Below are 17,630 nucleotides of genomic sequence, written 5' to 3' on the forward strand. Positions count from 1 at the left end.
GTCCAGTGCCAAGCTCTAGCAGTACCACACTTTCTTTAAAGCAAGTGTAAGTATAATTCAGATGTATCTGTACTGAACTCATCAAGCACAGCATGACCAGCCAGTCAAAAGAGGTGATTACCCCACTGAACTCAAGACTGGTGCAGCCTCACCCTGAACACTGTGTGCAGTTCTGGGCCTCACAATTTAAGAAGGATGTGAAGGTCCTTGAATGTGTCCAGAAGAGGGCAAGATAGCTGGTGAGAGGGCTGGAAGGAATGTTCTGAGAGGACCAACTGGGCACTCTGGGCTTCTCTAGTTTGGAGAGGAAGCTGAGGGGTAACCTCATGGCTCTCTACAGTTTCTTGTGGATGACAGGTGGAGAGGGAGGTGCTGAGCTCTACTCTCTGGTATCCAGTGACAGGACACATGGCAGTGTCTCAAAGCTGCACCAGGGGAGGTTTAGACTGGACATTAGAAAGCATTTCTTTACTGAGATGGTGGTCAGACACCAGAACAGGCTTCCTAGAGAGATGGTTGATGCCGTAAGCCTGTCAGTGTTTAATGGGCATTTAGGCAAAGCCTTTAATAACATGCCTTGCCCTTTGGTCAGCCCTGAAGTGGTCAGGCAGTTGGACGAGATAAACATTGTACAGCACTTCCATCTGAAATAGTGTAGCCTATTCTATCCAGCTGCAGCTATTGGGTTGGCAGACCCACACTGTATGTCAGGCTGTGATGCTAACACTTCTACACTGTACAAAAAGAGAGAGTCACCTGTCTTTTGCATTTGGCTTCCTACAGGCATAGTAATCTTCATAGTTGCACATAAGAAGAATTTATATCTTTCCTCTTTGTACATAAGAAATTGAAAGAAAAGATTCATTAAGCATTCATTAAAAATTCTAAGTTTCATTTTAACAGCATGTTAGTCTGGCTTACGGATTTTTTTTAATGTGTCACCTCCTGTCCCCTGTCATTTCTTCTCACAGACTCTTTGCGGTGGCCACAAATCAGCAGGTGCAGATCACCTGAACTGGAGACATTTTCATGCTATTGGACAGACGGAAATAGTTATAACCACTCTGCTCCAAGAACAATACAACTATTGTACATGAAAAGGTAATAATACGGGAAGAACAAAAGAAAGAGAGAAGTCATACATTTTTTGTGTCTGCTAGCTTGTTGTTGTTAATTTATTGCTATGCTTTGAGCTATATTCAAGAGCATGAAACTATATTTCAAGTGCAAAAAAAGTTTCAACATCAAAATCGTTATTAATTATTAAGCAATTTGAAATGACAAGTGTTACTTGGCAGATAATTCAGAATGCATTTTTTTTTTTCATTTAGGTCCAGGTTGCAGAATCCAAAATTGATTACTGCATGGCTTGGGAAAAGAGATTTTAATAGGGAACTTCAGTTTATTCCCAAGCTACCTAACTTGCAGATGTGAGATCTGCTGTATCTGTGCACAGATGTGGAGTTTGCATGCAAGCACCTTTCAAATTTTTATTAAAGTTTTATAAATCTCCCATAGCTCGGTTGCTAGATTGAAGTCTGAACGTGCAGGTTCAGGTGGAAAGACTTCTCTGTGCCTGTGGGTTACATTTCAGTGAGTCATGTTCCATTCTGATTCACTTTCTACTTAAGCTTTTGTAATTTTCATGTGGGTACGATGATTAGCCTTAAAGAGGACATAGGCATTACCAGTAATGGCTATTAAGTAAAACAGACCTTTTGTTCACAAGAAAAGGATGTGAGTTTCTGTTCCATCTGTGATGATATGTTTGCTTAGCAAACTTAAGCCTAAGGGCATAGCTGGCTCTCTTACTCTTCTGACACCACTCAGAAGCAGAGGAATCCAAGTTAAAACTACTGTTTCAGCACAAATTTTTAGCTGACAGTTGTCAGTAACACATGCCATGAGGGTACAAGCTTTAAAAATCAGTTAAACTTTATGATAAAGCAGTACCATGTAATCACATATTTATCTTTGTCATAGAAATTAAAATGGCACAATAAAATATGTGAATGTAGCATCCATATTAAATATATTTCTGTGTCAATGTGCAATCAACTTCTAAGGCTGCAGTACTTTTATCAGCTAATGCAGTCTCTACTACTTAACACAAGCCATAATATTTAACTGTGTAGACCTTTATCACGTTCTGACTCTGGCAGAGCTACAGCGTTTCCCTTATAAAAGTGTTTGGTCTTGTCAGCTAGTGGCAGGAATGCTTTTTACTCAATTTAAGTAGCATATGCCATTTTACTTCTTAAGCATCCACTTCAGTATTAAAGGCTGCTCTTGGCATAGTTGATTTAGCTTTATCCTCCTCCTCTACAGCTTCAATGGCTCTTAGTAAGAAAATACATTCACAGTATATTTTTAACAAACCAAGACTGTAATTTTTAAAAAGATCCCTGTTAGGTCTATCTTTGGGCTGGGATGTAGTACTGAGATAAAGTACAGCAACAGCATATCTGTTCGCTGTGAGATTTTTTTTTTTTTTCCTGAAGTGACTTCAGAAACACTGAATAAATAGCTGACACTTTTCCTGTATTTTAATGATTCCCATTTTGCTTTTACTGAAGACTTCTTTGGGTTTGTACCTGCTGGATGGTTTCAGCTTGGACGTATGAAAATGACCCTACACAAGTAGCAGTGTTTCTCAGTCTAAGAGTTCATGCCACTCTTTATAATATAGTCTGATGGTTTAAGAGGTGGAATGAATTCCATCTTTCCAGCTTCAAATCTTTTCTTTACAAAGCACATTTATGAATTTTTGAACAAAGTCAGAATGGAAAAAACTAGAAGGTTTCTTGCTAATAGTTCCAAGCCTGTGTATCCTGAGGAATTTATCCTTCCACACTCACAGCACTGTACTTCTCTTTCCTGCATTCACATCCTGCAGGGATGGCTTGTGCCAGCTCTCCTGCTGCATCCACCCTTGGGCACTCTCCTGTGCCTATATCAGCTGCCCAGGGCAACACACTCCCCTCCCCTGTCTCTGTGCCATGCAGGTGCTGCAGTATTGGTCTGCTCTAAGGACTGGCTTGCACACTTTTCACTGTGTAGATGGGCATCTTACAGCACTTTAACTTTGCCTGAATGACAACTGTTAGACTGCATATCAAATTTGCATAAATCTGTGCTTGTTGGTGATCATTAGCATCTACCAGCACAGCAGAATGTTCTCTCTGACTGTTCTTTTGGAAGCAGCATCCGAAGACTAAAAAGTCTAACTAACAATAACTAGCAGTGCATGATAACTGCAACACATATATACAGATTGCTTGGATAATGGTTTGGTTTTGTTTTCAATCACAATCACTACTGACATGTTTTTCTCACTTTTATAAAACCTAAGACTTATCAGAAATGTGTCTTGTAACATCTATAATTAGTACCTTGTAAGATCTATAAATCTCTCTCTCATGTATATTACATTATTGTTGTCATTCTAGGAATGATGAAGACTGGAAAGAATGCCCTGATTATGTCACTGCAGGAGAAAATAGCTGTTATTTCAACACATCCTACACCTCTATTTGGATACCGTATTGTGTTAAGCTTGCCAATAAAGATGAAGTGTTTGATGAGAAATGTTTCAGTGTTGATGAAATAGGTATGCTTCCATTACGCATTTAGCCTCTATATTTTTATATCACAATAGATGTGATGCTATAAGCTTTTTTATTACTTATACTATGTTTAAATTTTCCATCTCTGAAAAGTTTCTAAAAAATATGGTATGAAGAAAATATGGTATGGAAGAAATTTGGGTATAAAGATATGTAGCATGATCCACACTAGAAAATACTGCCCATTTTGAAAGAAAGATAGAAGCATAAAAGCAAATATGTGTTTTCTCTTTCTGAACACCAGTGGTCTCTCAACTGTGTGCAGAGGACTTTGCCTGTGCTGTCACTCTGAGCCCTTTCTAATGGATCCTAATACCCATGTTCAGTGTGAGCAAGGACAGCACTAAAATCTTGATTCTGCAGGTTCTGGAATCAAACAGGTTTTTGTTCCTGAATCAACAATAATCTAGGGAATCAGGATGTTATGCACTTTTAAGATAGAATAAATGTTATATTTAATCTTATTTATTTATGCATTATATTTATTGCAACTGGCTGAGACATTTTAGATGTTATTGCATGTTCAGAGTGGTGATGTATTTATACACAATTGATTTATTCCTTCAAGTGACTAGAATACCCACCACTCTCTTTTCTTCAGCCAAAAAAAGTTGGCTTAATTTTTCAGATACCGTAGTCTTTCAACATCCCTCTACATTAGTTACTAAATATTTATCTTTCTGTGTTACTCCACTTATTGCTTATACTTCCAGTGAGAACTCTTAAATTTAAGTTTTGATAGAGAAATGTTTATGTCTGAGTGTTTTATGAGCAACTACAGGGAAATGTAGTGTAATAGGTAATACACCCTTAGTCTTCTTTATTAGTCTCTCAGGTGGGTTTTATGCAGACCCTGTCTACAAGCAATGACAGTGCCCCTTCACATTATCAAACTTGTAGTGACTTTGTCATTGACTCGTAGGCTAAGATTTTAATCAGCAAATATGTGGTTAATATGCTTTTTCTGTTCTCTGAAATCATTTAATGGTGTGTAGTAAGAATGATAATTTCACATTGAAAACTCGCTGTTTTATTCCAAATACTCTGTTTAAACAGTACTACCTGATCCCCCTGTCCACCTTAACTGGACTCTGCTAAATACTAGTCACACTGGGATTCATGGGGATATCCAAGTAAGATGGGATCCACCACCAACAGCAGATGTTCAGAAGGGATGGATTACTCTGGAGTATGAATTGCAGTACAAAGAAGTTAATGAGACAAAATGGAAGGAGGTATGAAGTAAATATTTATTATACAGTGGTCATAGTACAGTGCAGGCTTGTTCTGTCCCTAATATTTTTGTGCTACTATGAAAAGCAACAAGTTTGTAATTGCTGATTAGATGATACCTTGTCTTAAACAATATGCTCACATTCTTCTTAAGTTTTCTAGAAAACATTGTAACTTTGTCGAGATAGTTGACCCTTAGGAAAATAATAACAAGCCCTGAAATCCCTTTGGTAGAGTAAAAGATATAGCAATAGTTGGATAAATACAAGTATTTTTCAAGGATAAAATATAATTTTCCTAAATCTCAGTTATTTGAAACAGTGCATGGTATCTTGAGTAGTTGGAACTAGAATATTTTGCAAATAATATTTGCTAGAATATTTCACTGTGTCAGTCTAGATTTAAAACAAAAAAAATAGAGAAAAGCTTTGCATCATAATTTAAAAGTACAGGAAGAAAAAAAAATGCAGCATAGTTAAGACATACCAGGCACCAATGGGAAATCTGTGACAATATCGATAGTCCATAAAAATATAATATAGATGCCCAAAATCTTTCAAGTTTTCTTTTTGAGAATTAGCTAACTTCTTAGGTCGGTAGTTTTCCTGTTGCAGGGAAGAAATTGTACCCAACTTACTTGAATATATAGGCTAAGTGCCAGCCTGTTGTAGCATGTTTGCAAATGCAGAACTCTTCCTGAATACCAGTTCAATGCAGTAAGAACATAATTTCAGAGCAGAACTGTGTTAACTGAAGAAGGAAAGCAGATAATACTGTTATGAATTTTTCTTAATCTACAAAAGGCAAACTTATCAATTGAAAAATAGTAAAACTGGCTTGCTTGCATTCTCCTCTGAAGGACCTTGGTACTCACCTCTGGTACTTCTCTGTGTTAGCATTTTATGTTTATCCTAGTTCTTATTAGTAAGTCTACAGGCAATCAGGCCTGTAATGTCTATATCTTTTTCCTCATATTTTTATCAATTTCTCTCAGTTACTGTACATCCTTTGTATTTTATAGCCTACAAAATGAGTCAAGTTTAGGCAGTAAATCAATACTCAAGAACTTGAAAGCTGCAGAACATTTACAGGATTTAGAAAAGCAGGTGGCAATACATATACTTCTTTAAAAATGTACCTTTTTTTTTTCCTAAGCCTTTAGGCATCAATTAGTATAAATACCCTAATAAAGCTCAATTCTTGCTTCAGTATCTTTAATAATTTCAGCATGCCTTGAGAACAGTTCTCATCAAAGAGCAGAGCTTTGAAGATCAGGGTTTCTTTTTCAGAAAAAATAAGGAATTGCTGAATCCTACACTTGCCTCAAGAAAAAAAATACTATAGATTATGTTGTACTGCAGCTGTACACATTACATGTTATTGTGCCTTTTAGCTTAAAAGCACAAACACGACATAATTCCCTAAGACACTATCAGAGCACAAAAGAGAAATTTCTGAACAAAATCTTCCACTGGCCTAAGAAAACAGCAAAACTATGAAAAACGTTGCAGAAATTACCTCATTCCTTGCATTCTTCACTACACATATGTTCTGTAATGAGTGTTGAAGCAGGAAAGAGATAAATGTCTATTAAAATTGTTACTACTAAAATTTAACACAAAGGGTAATCTTTGATTGCTTAAATATACCATCATACTTCATATATAAAACTGATACAGAAAAAATTGTACAAAAATTAACTTATAGGACTTTAATTGTTCTAAGTCTCCCTGTTACTGGGACTTGTTTGTAAATTTTTAGATATTTTGGGATGAGCCTCTTTGATTTTATGTATAACATAATTTTTTTTTTTCAATCTGTTCAATTACTGAAAATAGATAACTTACAAACTGAAAGAGGACTAAAACATTCACTAGCAAAGTTTTATAACAGTAAGTGATAGTGATAAGAGGATCAAAAGTATTTGCTGAGAAACTTCCTAAAAACAATAAAATCCCCACCCACATGTTCATGAGACAGAGCCAAATCTAATTTGGCTCACAGTCTGAAAAAATGATATCATTGTTAAATATTAACCGGTATCTTTTTCCAATTCTACCCTCTTATCTTGAAGTGTTGCCCATTATGTTCACTAGAGTGCAACTGCATCCCCTCTTATGTCTATGCAGAGTTATCAGTCATGACTGACACTAGCTATACAGACCTGTGAGGCTGCTGTGTTTTTCAAACAAGGTGTGAACCACACAATTCATCTGAGCTACAATGAAGAGTGATGACTTCGTAGTGAAGTGTCTGTTTATGAAATGCATAAAAATGTATGTGACATAGAGAATCTTGAAAGTGTAATTTTCCTTTAGTTATTTTTTTTAGGCTAGATTGGTATCATCTTTTGACTTACAAAAAAAAAAAAAAAAAAAAAAATCCTCTAATATGGGATGAAATAGGTGACCACAGCTCAATCCTCAGTGAAGAGGACTGTACCAGGGAGGACTCTCATTATCTTGTTGAATTTTTGCTGCGAAAGCTCAATTTCACACCACGATGAAGGGCAGTTAGGGCAGGGGAGCATGGAGTCCTGACTCCAGAGCTGAACACCATCATTGTGTCCATACAGCAATGTGGCTGAGATACAGGGCTTACTAGTTGTAAGGGTGCAAAACTCATATCCTCGCACTGCATTGAAAATACAGCTTGGTGTCTCCATGGTATCTCCTGTGCCGTGCCTCTGAACCTTTTGTACTGCCCATCTCCCAGTTTTCATCATATTCCTGTTAAAGCTTGTTGCTGTGTTGCCTGTTGTGCCCATGCCAGTATCTTCCTCTGGTGTCCCTATCCCAGTGGACACTCTCAAGTGTTCCAGGAGCTCCACAGAATTGCTCCACAATCTGTGCCAATCCCGTCTGGCAGGGCCAGGCTCACGCAGGCAGCACAGTGGCACAGCTCAATGTGACAGCAGGTTTGTCACAGATTTTTTTAGGATGGCAATCACAAGCATCACTCTGTGTGCTCTGACTGGATCTGGACAGCATGTACAGCATCACAGTGGTCTGCTTCCAGCCTCCCTTTCACATACTTTAAACAAGTTTCCTATATGTTGTTGTGCATTTTTATGCATTATCTTTATCATGTCTCTCTCATACATTTTAAAAATTATTTAATCCATATAAGTGCTGTTCATCTATTCAGTTCGTGCTAAGCCCTCCTTGTGCTGTAGAGCCATGGTTCTCCACATGCTTAACCACCAGCAGAGGAAACCAGTTTGTCTGGGATCACTGCCTCTTGCAAAATCTGACTGGTTAGTTTTCAAAACATGAGTCTCAAGCCATCAGGGACCAGAAAACTCCACAGGTTGTAGCTACCAACAGAATGTGTCTCAAGTTTATATTATGCAGCTGCAGGGATTGTAGGAATGTATTGTTGAAGCTTCCTTCAAATCTCCAATGTTGGCTTTTTTCCAGGTGTTTTAATTCCTAGTCCATGATGAATTTTGCCAGTATTATTCTTGATTCAGAACTATTAAGTAGATTCTGCCACATGGAGTTCTATTTTGAGCACATTTTTCTTAGTTTGATATGCTTTTGTTGGGCTGCTGGAGTTAAAATGCATATTCTTAGAGGAATAATAAAAGATTTCACATAGTAAGACCTGTAATGTAACTTCCTATACAGTTTGATATGCAGCAGTATCTAGGTATGTTACAGTTAATATTTGATACAGACGTCTCAAGATTGACAGTCTGATGCCAGCTCTCCCAGGGTCTTCATTATCACAGTTGTGTTCTTCTAATAAATATATTTGTACAGTGCATTTTTTTAGAAAGCTTTTTAAACATTTTTGGTTTTAAAAGTAATTTAATTCTGTAATGGATGGATTACAGAATTACTCTTTTAATTCTGTAGTGGATATTGCACTACTTTTAAGACTCACGTGTTTTTGAACAAGGTATTGGCATCGTGAAGACAGTAATATTATGCTATCACAGTAAAAAGGATTTAAATCTTGATACAATCAGTGGGAGATGCTCACACCACCTACTTATGGCATGTATGGGAGCAGATGCCTTTCTTCACTGCTCGCAGAGAGCTTGGATTCTCCACTTGTGGTCCCCTTAATCACCTCAAACCTTGGTAGCTAGTAAGTCAAAAGTAAATGGTATACATCTTCTCTGATCTTTTGTCATGGTATCCTTATAGTATCCCAAGTAGCAAAAACACACTCAAATATTTATTTCTGAAATCAAGAAGCATTTTAAAATTGCCAGTACAACTCCAGCAAATAAAGCACAGTCCTTCTGTCTTTACAGTTAGAACCCAAGCTCTCAACAATGGTTCCACTATACTCTCTGAAGATGGGAAGAGACTATGAGATAAGAGTCCGATCAAGGCAACGTACCTCCGAAAAATTTGGAGAATTCAGTGAAATCCTTTTTGTGTCTTTTTCTCAAATAGGCGTTGACTTCATTCATTGTTCTGAAGGTAAATAAGGGAAGTACAGCAAAGTGTTTCTGTAAATATGCTGTCTTTTTGTCTTTCCAGTGTTGGGTTTTTGGGGTTTTTTTGTCATTACCATTGATGTGTGCTTAATAGATTTAGCCTACTACATGAAAAAACTTGTTGACACTGAAAATGAACAAGTGCCACATACAAGTTCAGCAGTAAACTCAGGAAGACTGTTTCACACCTCATCAGAGCCCAGAAAATACAGATAACTTTAAGAATCAGAAATAGTAACTGCTGTTGTACCTCTTATAGAGCCTAAAGTACAGTGAAATCTTGTACTCTGGTAGTGAAAAGAATTGTCACTTCTATGAAAGTGTTATAATGCTAGTTGTTATAAGAATTATGTGCTTTTCTGATGAAGGACAGTTAGTGTTTTCCTGACTCTTTGTTCTGTCTGATACAAGTTTTTAAAAAGCTATTAAAGACAGAAGAAACAGTCATTTAGCACCACATTATTTCCACTAAAAGAATGAGATAGTGCCTTTTCCTAAAGTATTCTCAGGTCTAATCTACTTAACTCTTCAAAATATGGGCTCTTCAGCTAATTATTTTAATAAGTTGCTTCACTTAATTTTCCAGGGTATTTGTGAAGGTGTTAAATAAAACCACCTGTAACTCTTCTCTTTCAAAATCTTACTAGATTCCCCTTTTTAACTCTTCACAATTCTAGTTTTAATTTCTAATTTAATGGAACAAGTAATGTTCTGTACATGTGGCACAATTTTATTAACCTCAGCTGTTAAGCTTTTAAGCTTTTCCTATGTACAAAATTAGAATACTGTGAAAATCCAAGGCCATCTTACAAGCACAGTTTTATTCAGTCACTACCAACCAGATTCTGCAAGTTAATCCATTTCCATACGTCTCACACAGAAGCAGTGATCTGATTTGATCAGATCGGTGAGTTTATTCTTGCTTGTTTTGTGTATCACCTTCAGGATCTTAGAATGAAAATTTAAATTTTCTGTGTATTAAAATTTTGAAGTGGTGAAATTCAGATGCAGTACTCTTAACTTTTTGAAGCAGCTTGATATTCACAAGTATCACTGACATGAGAAGGAGTTACTGGTTCCCCATTAAAATAGGAACCCACCTAACAGAGATAGGATTATACTAATGAAAACATGTCCAGTAAAAATCTAAGCTAAGGTCAAAGGAGTAAAGTTGGTGTCTAAATTTATCAGGTTTTTTTTTTTTTTTTTTTCCCAAAATGATGGGTATATATATATATATGTACATATATATATATATTTGTATGTCCAAGTTAGTATTCTAAAGCTTTCTAGCCAGGATTGCTTGGCTCCCAAAATGAGTGGGGTTGCTATGGAAAACTTTAAATGGGAAACAAATGAGAAGAATCTAAGACTACAGCCAGAATAAATTATCTATACTCTGTATTCTGTAGTGTCATCATAAGTATAATAGAATTTTTAGTGCTTAAAAGATAAAAAAAATTCAGCTGTCAGCATTGTTCATCATTCATACCAAACTGAATTTCCTAATGACCCAAACTTCTTGTAGCCACCTGTCAGGTAAGTAAAAGGGAGAACTTTATTTTCTTTCCTTTGATGTTTCGCAACATAATTAATGTTCAGCCTTTAGAAAGAGAAGCAGTATGCTTTTTTCATACCACATGTTAGTTTCTCTAAGAACAATTAGCCTATGATTTAGTATGCTATTAATAATGTTCTCTCAGACTGGGACAATGAGCAGGAGCATTATATGCCATCAGGACTACTGGTAGTGTGTTCGAAGCAGGCAAAATGTTCCTCATGGCTGGTTTTGCTCCATACATTGTCTTTACTACGATCTTGTTTGTACTTAAAAACTCAGTCTAGTTTTGCAAGAAGTCTCAGTGGACTCCCAAGTGCAGTATAGAAACTTGAAACCAGGAAGGTATATTTATTTCTGCTTAACATAGAACTTTCATATTTAAGTAACCAAAATTTCTCTTATCAGTTTTTACCACACTTAAATCCTCAGACATTGGAAGAAAAGGCTGGAATTAAAGATGCCACAGAGATGCAGATCGCTGCAAACATGTTTTTGTTCTGTTGTTTCAGAAATTGAGTTTCCATGGTTCTTAGTTGTTACCTTCGGAGCATGTGGGCTGGCCATAACAGTGTTCTTAATTCTGCTGTCTAAACAACCAAGGTAGAGAGTTTTTATTTGTCACATATTATGTACTCGTAGCTTAAAAAATAGGGTGCTTCAAATGTGTAAAATCTAGGGAACTAGAAACTATTTTGAGGATTGCTGTCCATTCTCATAAACTACATAGATGCTTGCATATGTAAATAAAGGGGGCCTTCAGCAGTGGGAATATGATTATGTTGACAGATCCTTTTCCTTTTGGATTGCAGAACATTTTTTTCTACGTTGTTTACGTTGTTAGTTGTCTTAGGTTTTGAAGCAGATTGTTTTTCTGGCGCATTCAAATTTTGTAAATACTATTTTTACCATGTATTGCTAACAAGTTTCACAGAAACATATGTCTACATATTTTTTGTTGTTGTTGTTCTTAGGCTATTCCTCTAATATATGACTGATTCATGATCAAGTGGAGGGAAAAAGTTTGAGTTACAGGGGAGTATTTGGTCTCTGAGGATAGACTTCAACGGCTATAAATAACAGGAATAAAATACAACAAAGCACTGGATTATGTCATTTATAAAAATGAAACAATGACACATATATAAAAATGACAAAGTGGTCTCAAATTTAATTCATTCCCTACTATGTTTGTTCAGGGATAGTTTTTGGCAGAATAATTCATCTTGGATGTCACACCAGTAATGTCTCAAGACTGTGAAGCAACACCATGCTCAAAGTCCCAGTGTATACACACGTTGTCAGTGGGCTTGTACGTACACTTCAGAGATGAGCACTGAGGTGTTTTGCACATACCAGCCTAAGGACAAGTCATTGGAATGAAAACAAGATGGTGTAGTTGGACAAGCTCCAAAAAAAATAATTTAGGCAAACAGCATTATGCTTTGTCAGAGTTTCATTTCAGGAAGCCACCCCCTGCAATAGCATCCTTGTTCCAGAGTTAGGAGCAAGACTTAACAATGCAAGAAAAAAGCTTTATGTGTCAGAATGGGGCAAGAAGAACAAGCACATGGGACCAAGACCTAACTAAGATAAGTAAACTAAACAAGGAGTGGTTTCGTCACAGAAGACCCTAGGAGCTGAAGCATGTCTCTGATCAGAGCCTATGTGAATCTGCCATGTGAATCATGACTGCTGGAGGAGACTTTTCTCCACAGGGGACCCTTTACCTAGAGAGTTCTTCTCAACCTGTGGGCCTGCACCCTTTTCTTCAAACTGATGCAAATGGTGGTGGTAGTGGCAATGGCAATTTGTTCTGAAGAGGAGCAGAATGCATAGATTTCCCTAGGAAATAGGGTGAGGCCATAGGGTGAGGCATTGACTCTTATGTAGAGATATGCAGGCCTGAATTACGCAAGGCTAAGAAACGAGCAGAGCGTAGTTCTTCCTTCTGAATGATTTCTCCAGGCTGTGAGTAGTAAAATCCTTTGTCTGTTCTGTTAGCAGCAGTGCCCAGTCCTGACAGAATAGCTGATCTGTGGATTCAACTATAAGTGCAAATCTTACACTGGTACCCTGAGAGCCCAGCTAGTGCACAACTAACACAACCCCTCCAGAGATCAGGTGGAAAGTTACTGCATTTCTGTCTCTCATTGAGGCTTGCTGGGCAGAACTTTGAACTAAGGGTCTGCCAAAACCAAAAACAGATGGACAATTTGAGCCTTCCATAGTTAAGCAGAACATGCCTTAATTTATCTCTCACACTCATTAAGACTCATTAAGGGAGGTAGAATGGAAGAGATAGGCATGACCTGCTATTGTTGGATTATAATAATGGAAAATCATTCCTTGATGTGTTGTTTTTTGGGGTTTTTTTTTTTGTTTTCTGTGCCCTCAAAGAATTAAAAATTCACTTAATGAAGAATTATAATAATACTTATTTCCGCAGTAGGTACATGCAAGTCACTAGTCCTTTCTCTACAAGGGTAAACACTGCCATTCTTATATATTAATTCTTATTTTAAATACTCAGAAACAGATAGCATCATAGTGATGCCAAAGTACTAGCCTAAACTTTCGCTTTTTCAACTCCTACGTAAAAATTTATTTGGTTTACACAAGACTACTATCTCACTGAAAAAAAAATTGTAGGAAGTTACAGATTTCTTTGAAAATTATGTTAAAAGGGAAACTACTGACAGAGCTGTAGGAATTTAGTCTTCCTATCGAGCATTAAATTGTTAAAGATTGTACTTCAAAATGGATTCCCACATACTTGCATGTGATTTCAACAAGAAAGGTTGCAGAAAACATGGGGGTTTATTTGCAGTAAGAGAAAACATTCTTCTCTTCAGGATTGTTTGAAATAGAATCTTCAGACATTTCAGTTTTGAAATAATTAAGTGTATATGCAATGTAAGGCTCTCTTCTTTTTAACTTCCTCAAAAAGTACTACTGTCAATTAAAATTTATCTTTTTTTTTTTTTTTCCAGGTTAAAAATGCTGATTTTTCCCCCTGTGCCTGTTCCAAAGATTAAAGGGATTGACTCAGATCTCTTGAAGGTAATACTGTGCTCTAAAATTCACAGTGGGAGTCATTGTAATAGCAAGTGGCAATTGTTGTACCATGGCAGTAAAATTTTGTAAGAAAAAATTATGACATGGGAACAGGTGACACAGGATTAGTTTTCATAAAATAATTTTTTATAACCCCCATGCAATTATTACATCAGCTACAGTTACTTTTCCTTAATTGGACATCATAAAGAGCACAACCATTTTTATTTTTCTCTCTATAGCATTCATTTTTTCTTGCTTTATAGAAAGGAAAGCTAGATGAAGTGAACTCCATCTTGGCCAGCCATGACAACTACAAGACACAGCTATACAATGATGATTTGTGGGTTGAGTTCATTGAGTTGGATATAGAAGACCCTGATGAGAAAAACGGAGTCTCAGATACTGACAGGCTCCTGAGTGAAGATCACCTGAAATCACACAGCTGCTTGGGAGTGAAGGATGATGATTCTGGACGGGCCAGTTGTTGTGAACCAGATATTCCAGAGACAGACTTCAGTGCAAGTGACACGTGTGATGCCATCTCCGATATTGATCAGTTCAAAAAGGTAACTGAAAAAGAAGAGGATCTCTTGTGTCTTGATAGAAGAGATAATGATGAGTCCTTTCCCAGCCTTGCCGACACAGGCACACAACAGCCACATGTGAGAAGTCAGTCTGAAAACAGCCACCCGTGGCCACCTTTTGGTGGCCGTACCCAGCTAAGTAACCAGAACACATTGGCAAATATTGACTTCTATGCGCAAGTGAGTGATATTACCCCAGCAGGCCGTGTGGTACTGTCACCAGGGAAGAAATCCAAGTTGGGGAGAGCACAGTATGGAGGCTGCACAGAACAAAACTTCGCCATGGACAACACCTACTTCTGTGAGGCAGATGTGAAAAAATGCATTGCTGCAACTTCCCATGAAGAGGAGATGCCACCTGTCCAGGAGCAAAGCTGTAACGAGGATGTTTACTTCACCACAGAGAGCCTTACCACTACTGCTGTCAATCTTGGAGCTTCGGCAGCAGAAACGCCAAGTTCAGAGATGCCTGTCCCAGACTACACATCTATTCACATCGTTCAGTCTCCACAAGGCCTTGTGCTCAACGCAACTGCGCTTCCCGCGCCAGACAAGGAATTCAACGTGTCTTGTGGCTACGTCAGCACAGACCAGCTGAACAAAATCATGCCGTAGCTATTCGTTGACCACGTGTGTGCAGTACTTCACAGCAGAGTCAGCTTGGGCTTGTATGCTGAAACCAAAATGAAGTCTAAAAGTTTCTCGTGGTTCTTACAATTTTATCTGAAATGTGCAACATAAAGTATTCATCACGATATTCCTGTTGTGTTGTGTAAATATATACTATGAATTTGTCTTGGGACTGTTTTACTAGCAGTGACTGTCTTGTTCTTGTGGGTGTTGATTTTTGTGATACTAAACATTGAAATTACTGTGTTTAATGTACAGTAAATTGTGATTTTTTGATAAAGCTAAAAATCATGTGGTTTAAAGTCTAAAAATTTAGTAGAAGCTGTGCTGTTGGCAGAGATCTTTATATCAATAATTGGGAACTGAGTATATAGGTTAAAAAAAAAGCTTGAATAAATAAGGTCTATTTTGATTTATACAAATTAATAAAATATATTTTAATATTTAGTCACAAAAACATAAATATTTTATATTAAACTACACACTGTAGTTCAATTATGATGACCCATCGAAGGAATGTAATTGCTGCAATCTTAAAAAGGACTTTTCTGGTTTATACGAGTTTTATTTGCAGTACAAAAAAAAAATAGATTTTTACAGAGCCATTTTATACCTCCAAACAAACCCACGGAGAAATTTTGAAATATTGTAGAAATATAAAGTAACTGATCATATTAATTTCTTATCTTAACTAATGGAGACATATACATTCAATTTCAATTTAAAGTTGTAGACAACTTTAAAATATACAAACTATTAGGGCAATTTATTCTGTTCTTCATTGGATTCTGGTTAATGCTAATAATATACCTGTTATAAGCAAAATTTTGTTGACCACAGTATCAAACTGTGTGAGCTACACACAGTTTAAGAAGACATGAATAAGCTCTGGTGACTTAGCAGCATAAACTCTTCACATTTGACCAACTTCTGAAGCCCTCCTAAAGCCAAAGTTATCACAACATTTATTAGTTTCCACCACATAAAGTCTTGATTTAAAAAATTAAAATAAGGACTTCAGGAGTTAGGCAACAGTTATTTTTTAAAGATGCAACAGGATTAAAATACTTAAGTGGAATAGGGGATTAAAATACAGTATTGTTTAAAGTGTTTTTTTGTTTTTACAGCCTAACAGCATCTCCTCTGACCAGGTTAGGCAGACTTTCAGAAGTAAAAGGAGAGAAAACTGTAACACAGTGGGAAAGCTCTTTCTCTTCGTAACCAACATTAAGAGCTTGATGAGCTTTGCAATCAGCGACTGCAGCTTCAGAAGCTACCTTCCTAGGCTATGGTTTCATGATAGTAGGGTTCTTCTCCTAAGAATCTCTGATTCTGTGATTCTTAGAAAGCGAATAGGGACGTTCCTTTCTTTTCTCTGACCTGCACAGAACAGAAGCGTATGAAGTGCAGCAAATGCAGGTCTTGTTCATGACGTTTCCCACTGATCTCACTGATGCTCTCTTTGTGACCAAGGGCTACAGGACTGGGCCCAACTCTTGGGTGGGATTTTTACGTTTAGCACGAACTTTATGGTAAATGTGCATTAGATATTCTGCTAATTTGCTGCTATATTTTTCTAACAGCTACATTATTTAGTTTCATATAAAATTTCATAGATAATAGACACTAATGCAAGTAATGCTTATGTGTGTGTTTGGAAGAAATCTCTTACTCTGTTTCTATTGCCAAAAATAGTTAAATACCTCAATCAAACTCAGAATGTCATTTTGGTACTTTACTGGTCACATAAGCCATTATACGCTGGTCAGATGTGTCTTTCAGTTTCTATTTAACTTTCCTTATGTCAGTGTTTCATTTGTTTTTTCTCAAAGTTTAATAAATGTATTGTCTTTGACTTGTCCTGGCCCAGCGTGTTTTATTGGAGATAATTAATTTTTAATAGAAAATAGAGATTTTATTAGGAGAAATCAAGTATTTCTCATTAAATGATGTAGAGTGCAGCTTTCCTTAGAACAGAAGCAATGCCTAGCAAGATCATTTTTTTCACCGACTGTCCTGTTTATAGTTAAAATTAGAAGCAGGGACTATATCTATAGATGGAAATGAGATCTTCTGTACCCAGAGCTGGCCAAGATGTGTTACTGATACAGCAGACCAGTTTACCTTTGGCTGGAACAGCCTGTGGCTGCAAATAAGCAAGCTTCTTTAGTTCAAGATTTATACCTACATGTGAATCGACATATCAGATATTCTGACAAACCTCGACAGTTACTTGTAGTGATAGTTAAAACCTAGTAGTATATGAATTCTGAAATGTCAGGTAGTCTGTCTCTATTGAACATTCTGTATTTAGAATGTCTCTCAGTGTGTAACTTTGTAATGTTCTACTGCCTCTGAGGGAAGGAGCTGTAGGAGAAATCCAAACAGACCAGGGTAATCCCTTGTCTCTCAAGGGAATCAGGGTGTGATTCAGTTCCCACACACAGAAGTCCAGTATCATTTAAGGTATGCAATGGGGCTTCCAG

General features: G+C 36.9%; 1 protein-coding gene across 5 annotated transcripts in view; it reads left to right on the forward strand.

Annotated features, from left to right (window-relative positions):
- GHR (growth hormone receptor) overlaps window positions 1–16,999 on the forward strand; it is a 116,259-nt gene extending 99,260 nt beyond the window's left edge. For all 5 annotated transcript variants that reach the window (XM_071730401.1, XM_071730404.1, XM_071730405.1 and 2 more), the window contains 7 exons: window positions 972–1,101; window positions 3,450–3,610; window positions 4,683–4,861; window positions 9,124–9,295; window positions 11,383–11,473; window positions 13,864–13,933; window positions 14,194–16,999. In XM_071730401.1, coding sequence (XP_071586502.1) covers window positions 972–1,101; window positions 3,450–3,610; window positions 4,683–4,861; window positions 9,124–9,295; window positions 11,383–11,473; window positions 13,864–13,933; window positions 14,194–15,129 — 1,739 coding nt within the window. In that variant the 3' untranslated portion in view covers window positions 15,130–16,999. The remainder of the gene's footprint in view (window positions 1–971; window positions 1,102–3,449; window positions 3,611–4,682; window positions 4,862–9,123; window positions 9,296–11,382; window positions 11,474–13,863; window positions 13,934–14,193) is intronic.
- The last annotated feature ends 631 nt before the right edge of the window (window positions 17,000–17,630 follow it).

Source organism: Heliangelus exortis, chromosome Z (genome assembly GCF_036169615.1).
Source record: "Heliangelus exortis chromosome Z, bHelExo1.hap1, whole genome shotgun sequence".
In the NCBI taxonomy this organism is placed as follows: Eukaryota; Metazoa; Chordata; class Aves; order Apodiformes; family Trochilidae; genus Heliangelus; species Heliangelus exortis.